The sequence below is a fragment of the Dysidea avara genome, chromosome 15, assembly GCF_963678975.1.
Source record: "Dysidea avara chromosome 15, odDysAvar1.4, whole genome shotgun sequence".
Classification (NCBI taxonomy): Eukaryota; Metazoa; Porifera; class Demospongiae; order Dictyoceratida; family Dysideidae; genus Dysidea; species Dysidea avara.
In genome coordinates, this window is record NC_089286.1 from 2,336,051 (window position 1) to 2,344,895 (window position 8,845).

At 41.3% G+C, this 8,845-nt stretch overlaps 4 protein-coding genes across 4 annotated transcripts; 3 read left to right on the forward strand and 1 right to left on the reverse strand.

Moving 5' to 3' along the window:
* Nucleotides 1–1,400: 1,400 nt before the first annotated feature.
* On the forward strand, nucleotides 1,401–2,567 carry LOC136245188 (uncharacterized). The gene has a single exon (XM_066036688.1). It carries the CDS (start codon nucleotides 1,401–1,403, stop codon nucleotides 2,565–2,567), a length of 1,167 nt encoding a protein of 388 aa, XP_065892760.1.
* A 146-nt stretch (nucleotides 2,568–2,713) lies between these two features.
* Nucleotides 2,714–4,319, forward strand: LOC136245615 (uncharacterized). The gene is made up of 3 exons (XM_066037110.1): nucleotides 2,714–2,968; nucleotides 3,020–3,296; nucleotides 3,490–4,319. Exons 1-3 carry the CDS (start codon nucleotides 2,752–2,754, stop codon nucleotides 4,310–4,312), a joined length of 1,317 nt encoding a protein of 438 aa, XP_065893182.1. The 5' UTR covers nucleotides 2,714–2,751; the 3' UTR covers nucleotides 4,313–4,319.
* LOC136245617 (uncharacterized) lies at nucleotides 4,197–5,580 on the reverse strand. The gene is made up of 2 exons (XM_066037111.1): nucleotides 5,286–5,580; nucleotides 4,197–5,239 (listed from the first exon to the last, which is right to left on the reverse strand). The coding sequence occupies exons 1-2, from the start codon at nucleotides 5,298–5,300 to the stop codon at nucleotides 4,322–4,324; spliced, it is 933 nt and encodes a 310-aa protein (XP_065893183.1). The 5' UTR covers nucleotides 5,301–5,580; the 3' UTR covers nucleotides 4,197–4,321.
* Nucleotides 5,581–5,589: 9 nt separating this feature from the next.
* Nucleotides 5,590–6,587, forward strand: LOC136245189 (uncharacterized). The gene is made up of 5 exons (XM_066036689.1): nucleotides 5,590–5,754; nucleotides 5,805–5,852; nucleotides 5,902–6,345; nucleotides 6,391–6,522; nucleotides 6,573–6,587. Exons 1-5 carry the CDS (start codon nucleotides 5,590–5,592, stop codon nucleotides 6,585–6,587), a joined length of 804 nt encoding a protein of 267 aa, XP_065892761.1.
* Nucleotides 6,588–8,845: the final 2,258 nt, after the last annotated feature.

The following is an 8,845-nucleotide window of genomic DNA, read 5'->3' on the forward strand; positions in this document are numbered from 1 at the left end:
CAAATGACACTGTCAAATAATGGAGTGTATCAGCTATGTAGCTGTGTCTAGCTTGTGAAGACCACAGGTCTGTTGTGATGCTGAAGTACTGGACATCATCAGCAATTTGTTTTGTAATATATGCTTTGACAGTATCGTACATGGTAAGAATATGGTTCAATGCAATAGTCTTCCGGTCCGGAGGAGTATAACGAGACTCAAACACATGCAACATGTGTCTAAACCCACTGTCATTAATGGTGTCAAAAGGTTGTTGGTCCTTGCATATAAAATACCAAACAGCCTTTGTAAGCTTTTTGTACCTTTCTGAATTATGCGGTAAAGGCATCGCTTTAGCAAGGCTATCTTGGATAGTAATTTGTGGGGTAACTGGTGTGGACACGACCCACTTCGTGCTACATTGAGGCATTTCCTCTGTACTCGCCTGTACTGCTCCTTCATATTCACTTCTGTGATGTTCTCTCAAGTGAAAATGTAAGTTGCTAGTACCACCAGTATATTTCAACTTCTTTTTACATCGTTTACAAGTCACTGTTCTACGTTTCCTTCTGTCAGCAACTAAAATCCTTCTGTCAGCAACTAAAATCCTTCTGTCATCGTCCGCTTCAAATCCGAAGAATTTCCAGATGATGCTAGTAGCTCCCTCAAGTGGCTGTAAGTTTCCACTCGTACTTTGCACATCACTTTCACTGTCAGAAGACTCAGAACTGAGTTCTACAGGCTCCTCGTGTTCATCCGCCATATTTTATTTATATTGCGCATGCTTATAGAAACTCGTGGCATCACACCGGATCGAAAGTTGATGACAAGGAGAATTAGCTTAAGCAATAACTGCTCTTGTGTGTCAGCAAAAGAAAGCACTACACATTTCACAGACAGCTATCGCTATTACTGATGTTGTCCGAGTATCGATATTTACAGTATCGATAGGTGTGCTTTTAAAATATCGTAAACGATTGAAGAAATGCTATCGTAGCAATATCGATATGTATGTGCTATCGCCCAGCCCTATTAAATAGTTACTATCTCCTTTAGCAGTTATTTTCACTCATGTATAAATAAGCCGTTTAAACCATTGTTTGGTTAAATATACCTAGAAGCACGTTGGTGTGGTAAACTGAAGCTTTACTCATGAACTGTTTTGTTGAGTTTTGTAATTAGGTTATTAGCACTCATATTTATGGAAGTGTAAATGTTGTTAGCACTTATGTAAACATCTTATTTATAGATGTGTAGATATCTTATTAATAGGTAAACAACTTGTTTTTGTATTGTAACCATGGTATTGTAAGATTTGCATAGTATAAATAGACTTGTGTTTCGTGTATGTTTTGGTGATCAAAGTTATTTCAAAAGTTATCACGTGCAGAAGAAATATTACAGTGGCGACGAGGATCTAAATGGCAGCTCATGGCACTGTATCGCAGTTCTCCAGTGCTCAAGAGACTTGGACTTCTTATATTGAGCGCCTTGAGCAGTACCTGGTAGCTAACAAAGATGAAGATGCAGACCAGTGCAAAGCAATACTACTGAGTGTCTGTGGTCCTGCAACTTACCGGCTTATCCACAATTTGGCGTCTCCCAAGAAGCCGACAGAGTTGAAATTCCAGGACATCGTGGACCTTGTTACGAAGCAGCATGATTCAAAGCCATCTGTTAGTGTCCAGAGGTACCGTTTCAACACAAGAAACCGTCATGCTGGAGAGTCCATTTTGACGTATGTAGCAGAACTTCGCCATCTCTCTGAACATTGTAACTTTGGCACTTCATTGAATGAGATGCAGCGTGACCGGATAGTATGCGGGATTGAAGATCCAAAGATTCAACGAAGACTACTGGCAGAACCAGAGCTGACGTTTGACAAAGCTTTTGGACTGTCCCTAGCGTCTGAATCTGCAGACAAGAATGCCAAGGACTTGCAACCTGTTACAAAAGTTCCCCAGGATGTCCATAAGCTACACACTAAGCAGCAACCGCCTTGCTACCACTGTGGAGGGAAGCACAAATCAAGAGACTGTCGTCACAAAGTAGCAGAGTGCCACAACTGTGGTAAAGTTGGACACTTAGCTCGTGTGTGTAAGAGCAAGCCTACAACGGGAAAAGTGCGACACCCACCACAACGCTCGACTACTACTCGTCCTACAAACATGCTTCTTGAGGACACCAATGATTATTCAATGTACAACCTGACAGGACCTCCAGTAAAGCCTTTGGTGGTATCAGTAAAGCTGAATAACGTGGACCTCAAGATGCAACTGGATACTGGAACATCTATATCAATCATTAGTGAAGCCACATACAACCGACTTTGGCCACAAGGGAAAACACCTGCTATACAAGAGTCCCATGTGAAGTTGAAAACCTACAGCGGTGAGCGGCTGACTGTGAAGGAAGTAATCAAGGTAGAGGTGCAGTACAGAACAATTACAGTTAGTTGTGGCTTGGGGAAATGGACCAAGTTTGTTTGGAAGGGACTGGCTGACCAAACTTTGCTTTGCTTGGACTGGACTCAATTGTGTGCTAACCATGTATGTTATTCTCTCTCACTGCACGGTATACTGGATTAGTCTCGCGTGGCCAGACCGCTGTTCCGCGCAGGGGCTTATCGATTGTAGATTATAAGCGCCTGCGCCGAATAGGGTCTGGTACACTTCCAATAGGCCAGTTGTGTTCGCGACCCAGCAAAATGTTGGATGTAAATTATTTCCATCCACCTATAGGCGCCAGATAGATTTTATTTAAGACTTAGAAATGGAAAGGACTGCCCATGTCTGTGGAAGTTCGTCTATTATAGATGCAGCAATTGAAGATTCCATTCAAGATCTAGGTTTAGACACCATCAAACCCAAGCAGCGCGATGCGATACAAAGCTTCTTGTCTGGAAATGACACGTTGGTTGTTTTGCCGACTGGTTATGGGAAGTCTCTCATATATGCAGTTCTTCCGCTGATTTTTGATAAACTGAGAGGTAAGACTAATCAGTAAGTAATTTGGTTCAGTGGTTTTATTTTACTTACAGGGTGCCAAAAGGAAAGCATTGTTTTAGTTGTAAGCCCTTTGACAGCCCTGATGATGGATCAAAAAAGAATTTTATCTCAGAAAGGCCTATCAGTGGAGTATGTTGGAGAAAAACTCGAAAACATAGATGATGTATTGAAAGGCAAAGTACAACTTGTGTATATCAGTCCAGAAAGTTTACTGGGCAATGCAAAGATCAGGAAAATGTTGTTGACTTCTGTGTACTCCCAAAACTTAGTAGGATTTGTTGTAGATGAGGCTCACTGTGTGAAGATATGGTAAGCCAGCTCGTAGCCGGGGTGTGGCAACTTCCGAGATATCTGATACAGTTCCACCACATGTTTTTGATTTATAATTTGCTATAGCAGTAATTACAAGGGTGAAAGGGGTGTCAGACCTCTTTAGTATACCACCTACACTTTTAGGTAGACGTGATTAATTTTAACTACACATTTGTTTTCCAAAATATAGGGGTGACAAGTTTCGGAGGACGTTTGCTGAGATAGGGACAATCCGGAGCTTGATTAATAAGGAAGTAAACATTCTTGCTCTCACAGCCACTGCTACACATGAAACAGTGAAGAGTATCTTTGAACGTTTGTCAATGACTAATAATACAATGGTCGGACTTCCTCCTGAGAGGCCAAACATCAAGTACTTTGTTGTCCCTATGCCTAAAATGGCTGATCTTTGTTCAATACTAGCTCAGGAGCTTATAAGCATGAAGGCTGACATGCCTAAAACAGTTTTGTTTTGTCAAAGTTTGCCGCAGTGTGGTGATTTCCATGTAAGAATCAAGAGGCTACTAAAACAGAACATTGCTATACCACCAACAGCTCCCAGTATATTTCCTTTTCGAATGCTCAGTCTTTTTACATCGGCATCTAGAACAGTGATACGGGAGAAGACCCTACAAGAATTCTGTAAAGAAAAGACCAACTTAAAGTTGATCATTGCCACTACTGCTTTTGGCTTGGGGGTGGATTGTCGAGATATAACTCGAATCATCAACTGGGGTGCACCCAATTCCTTGGAAGAATTGGTTCAAGAATCTGGTAGAGCTGGACGAGATAGTAGTGAGGCAGAATCCATTTTATACTATGGGAAAGGAGCCATGACACACATTTCAAAGCCCGTTAAGATTTATGGAGAGAATCAATCTCACTGTAGAAGAACGCTCTTGTTCAAAGATTTTCTTTTCAGTGATGTTGACAAACACGATATTGTTGCATGTAGATGTTGTGATTTGTGTGCTCGATTGTGTGTTTGTGCTAAGTGTAAAAACAATAATTAAAATACAATTTTAAAGATCTAAGTTTATAATTTTCTCTTTAAGCCACTCAGTCACTGCTTTCCAATCAAATGTTTGGAATAAAGGACTCCTCTTGTACGATTGGAGATTCTGTTGACTACTTTCACTGAACACATCATCTGACACCAATTGAGATACTATCATAGCCAAATCTTTTTTAAATGCAGGAAATGTGTGATAGTCCTTATTCTTACTAGCATCAGCCTCATCTTCAAAACGACCACACAGCTTATTGATAATGCCCAGTGTACATCCTACAGTTTGTATGCACTGGGGCTTCAAATTTGAACCCAGGTTCTCCATCATAGACTTCACACGCCCATTTAAATGTTCCATATGTAGATCGCAAGCTATATTGTGTCCAATTCTTCCAACAGTATTGATAGTTCTCCCCCACTTTAGCTCAGTAACCTGTCTAGGTGACATCACCATAGTCTGAGATAATAATTTGAATGCTTCCAAAGCATAATTTCGGCGGCCAGTATGTTTAAATACAGGCATCAGAAACCGCCAATATCTAATAATGCGATCGCCATCACCCTCTTGTACAGCATCATGGAAGCCATGCCACAGCAAGCCTAAACTCATGACATCCAGTGCATAACTGTAGTCAGTTCCTTTGGGTGGTGTTTTTGAGTTGCTTGAGAATAAATTCATCTTGATCCAATTTCGAACTACGCATTTGGCAACATCATTGCAAGTAAAAACTCTGGATGGCTCATCTTTCATAAGCTTTGTGGCACCAGCAACAATGTACCCGTGCAACACAACCATCAAAAAATCTTCTGTTGCCTTCATGCACTTAGAAGGATCACTCTTAACGGCAGTACGGTTGATTAAGTTCCTAAGTTGATACAGCGTGCCTTTATCTTTACTTGACTTCTTGGTGTATAGTCGCTTCCACATTGCCTGTAGTATATTAGTAACACTTGTACTCAAATAATACACCTGTTACCTGTAATAGACACATTCTAGCATGCCAGTCAGCAACAGCAGGAACAAAACCCTCCAATCGATGTAAAGCTGATGTGTCATCATCCCGTAATGTAATGGCACCTCTAGCACGAGCAGCAGTTAACTGATCACCAAAAAGCAAGATCTTGATTAATCTTGAGTCATCAACTGTATAATCTTTTCCCTCTACAGACACTGTCTTGGTTGCAACATGCACTGGAACATAGTTACTCAAATCATCTAACACCTCAGTAATTTCCTTCAGCAGAGCTTCATTCTTCAGAATCACACCAAGTGGTACCTAGATGCAGATAGATATTACATATATATATATATTTGAAGTAATACTAACACCACCACAGACAGAGTTGTCTTGTTCCAGTCCACACACAGGAGAGAAGCGATCTGCTGAGACTGCCCAACTAGGAGAACCTGATCAAGAAAGAGAAGCTGATGAAAATGAAGCCATAGTAAGCAATTTTTATGTACCAGTATGCTCCTATACTAAATTGTCAAATAGAACACCACATCAACAGTATCCACAGGACCCAATACTCCAGAAGTAACTGTGAGTAGCTATGCATGTTTAAAAATCTATCGAAATCATTATTTTGTAGGTGAAGATTAAAGGCAGAGATGGCCGCGTAAGGAACCACCGTATTACACCAAAGCGTAAACCAATTGTAACATCCCTAAGCAGAAAGTCGTACAATGCTACATCAGAGAAAGTTGTTGAGTCAGAGGACCTACATGACTGCACAATAAAAGCAATGGCCAATAAAGCTCGTGAAGAGATGAAGGTATTGAATTCTCCAAAACATAAATCAATGTTAAGGGAGTCTCCAAAACAACTTGAAAAGTTTAGTTGGGAATTATTGTGCTTAGAATTGAAGGAGGCTGTTCCTACACTTTGGATGTTCCTACATGATCTACTGCCTAATGCTAAGGAGAAGTTTATCTGTTTCATAGTTTCGATGGTATTGAAGATGCAATGCAAGCAACTTTGCCAAGTTCAAAAGGCTGTGTCAATGATGTTATATGCAAATGGAGTACACAAGCAGGTATTAATGTTGTCTGTTTAATGACTCTTCTACTATTTGTAACAGGTTTTTCGATGCTTACAACCATTTATGATCACCGTATCAGTGACAGCAACTGCTAACACTGTTAGAAAACTGTCTGATAATCATGATGCAGATGTGATATCTTGGGTGAACAAGCTATTGATGACTATTAAGGTTAGACATGTTCATAATCTCAAACTTTCTTCTAATCAATGCTCTTGCAGCTGCTTTCCTGCTAAGCACATCCATTTCATTGATTTGATCATAAGCTTCTCTCAACTGCTCCAACTCTGCTATGTCTACAACTCCTGCAGTATACTTCCCAACTACTCCTGCCAATCCCGCGGAAACTTTAGCTCTAGTAGTAGCTTCATAAGTTCGGCATTCAGCGATCCAATCGCCAAACTCGGCATTAGCTTCATCCACAGCATTTGAGAAAGCCGGTGACTGAACAAGAGTACTGACTGGAGCAACTATCTTCATGTAAGCACCTGCACACATTTGGGTGTTCTTAAAAGAATCCCGGTTCTGATCAGCATTGTAGGGCTTCATATCTGTATGGCGAAGGTAATATGTGACCGGATTTGCGAAAAGGTACCTTTTTCACATACAAAATTTGACCCATTTTTTGAACTTTGAAGTTTCATAACTTTTGTATCTTTGCATGTATTTGCCTGAAATTTTCCTTGAGTGCAGCTAAAGTATCTGGCTACAGTTTGAAACTAAGAGCAAGTTAATCAGTATAAGGAGTCAAATGTTGCATTATTTTGTTTGCTAACATGTAAAATGTGTGGAAAAGGTACCTTTTTGCAAATCCGGTCACATATGTAGCTCCAACATGAGCCGCAACTCCTTTCTGTTCTACCTTCTTCAACACCTGCTTCATCTTGTAGACTGATGAGACACCAGGCATGGCACAGAGTAGCCCATTTGATGCGATGCGTTTAAAGGCTTCAACAGTTACATAGATCTTTTCAGCACCAGCTGGAATTCCACCCAGACGGACCTTCAAGAATTCATCAGCTACTCCTTTCATTGGCTTTGGCACACCCGGCGTCCAAGTTGCAGTCAAAGAAGGCAGGTCAGGCCTGAGCATAAATAGCATTTTTCTTTTTGAAACTGGGTGCGCTGCAGCATACAGCATCGATTCGGTGTTTCTCCTCTTTTCATTGTCTGAAGAAGTGTGCTCTTCTTGGTATTCAAGCGACAGAAAACAGTGCCTCAAAACCATCTTTGACACAGGCCATTCTACCACATCCTGTGAGGTCAGTTTGTTTAAGGAGGTATGGGATTTCAAAATGTTCTTAATGCCCTGCACAACATCAATGTCATCATTTTGTAAGGTAAGGCTGAGAAGAGAGGCTGGCTTAAGGGCATCAGTGTAGAGAGCAGAACCAATTATCATTCGAGCTTGCCTCCACTTCAGTAGGTATCCCTTCAGACGCTGTCTATCAGTGCTCTTAATTGACTTGTCCTCAGTGAGTGCTGCCAAGTGATTGAGGTAAGCCCCATATCGATCAACCACTCGCTGCAGAGCTTTACGTTTGTGGGTAATCCAGCGACTTCTGCTTGCTCGCACTGGTAAGTTAACTCCTTCAGGAAGTTCATACACCTCCTTAAGATCACCACCAAGGTCTGAAAGATCACGACATTTTTTTGGTGATTTTTCGTACAAGTAATATAGTCTCAACAACATGTCGTCTAAGTCACGAAAAAGTTGACTGGAAAAGGCATCATTACAAGCAAGTTCAAGCCGGTGGGCGTAGCACCATTCCCAGTGTAACCAAGGTAAGGAAGCCTGAAGTTTACCTTTCATACCATTTTGCTCAGCCACATTGACTGATGCGCCATCAGTACCACAACCGACAAGAATCGGAAAGCCATCAACACCAAGCACCCTCTCTCTGTGTGAAGTAGGTTATCTATACCCATACCTTTTAATGCTAGACCAAGACACTCCACTAATCCATCTGCATCGCTCCTTCTTGGCTCCAATACACAATAGTACCTCGCAGTGGTCTTCAACTCCAGCAGCACATCGTCTTTTTCACAAAATAGGATTACGAACAGCTCATTTTCAATCCGCCCTTTATCAGTAGAGCTATCCATCAAGACACTATAAAAGTGACATGACTCCAGTGTAGTATACAAGAGCTTCAGTTGGCTCTCAGCTATATAGTGCACAAAGTTGCGAGCTGAGTCTCTATTGTTGTATGATGTACCGAGGTCCACTCCATGTTTTTCTTCTAGGGCAAGGATAGCTGGATATTTCGAGAAGGGGATATGTTCTTTTGCAAGAACAAAACTAATTTCGAACTTTCTCTTGATTTGCTCTCTGACAGCTGGATTTAATGTCGTGGACGAAAGACTCTGTGCAATAGGGCTATAGCTAGTAATCGGCTGGTGCTTACTTATAGCCTGATCTTTGCGAAGCAGCGCCATGGCCAATTTATGTTGTTCACTGTTGGCATGGTCGGTTACGTTACTCGTCTTGTGG

Coding starts and splice junctions, on each gene's coding strand:
- LOC136245188 (XM_066036688.1), top strand. CDS start 1,401: ATGGCAGCTCATGGCACTGTATCGCAGTTCTCCAGTGCTCAAGAGACT.
- LOC136245615 (XM_066037110.1), top strand. CDS start 2,752: ATGGAAAGGACTGCCCATGTCTGTGGAAGTTCGTCTATTATAGATGCA. Junction 2,969..3,019: donor GATTTTTGATAAACTGAGAG/GTAAGACTAATC, acceptor TTTTACTTACAG/GGTGCCAAAAGGAAAGCATT. Junction 3,297..3,489: donor GCTCACTGTGTGAAGATATG/GTAAGCCAGCTC, acceptor TCCAAAATATAG/GGGTGACAAGTTTCGGAGGA.
- LOC136245189 (XM_066036689.1), top strand. CDS start 5,590: ATGCAGATAGATATTACATATATATATATATTTGAAGTAATACTAACA. Junction 5,755..5,804: donor CTGATGAAAATGAAGCCATA/GTAAGCAATTTT, acceptor ATTGTCAAATAG/AACACCACATCAACAGTATC. Junction 5,853..5,901: donor CCAATACTCCAGAAGTAACT/GTGAGTAGCTAT, acceptor ATTATTTTGTAG/GTGAAGATTAAAGGCAGAGA.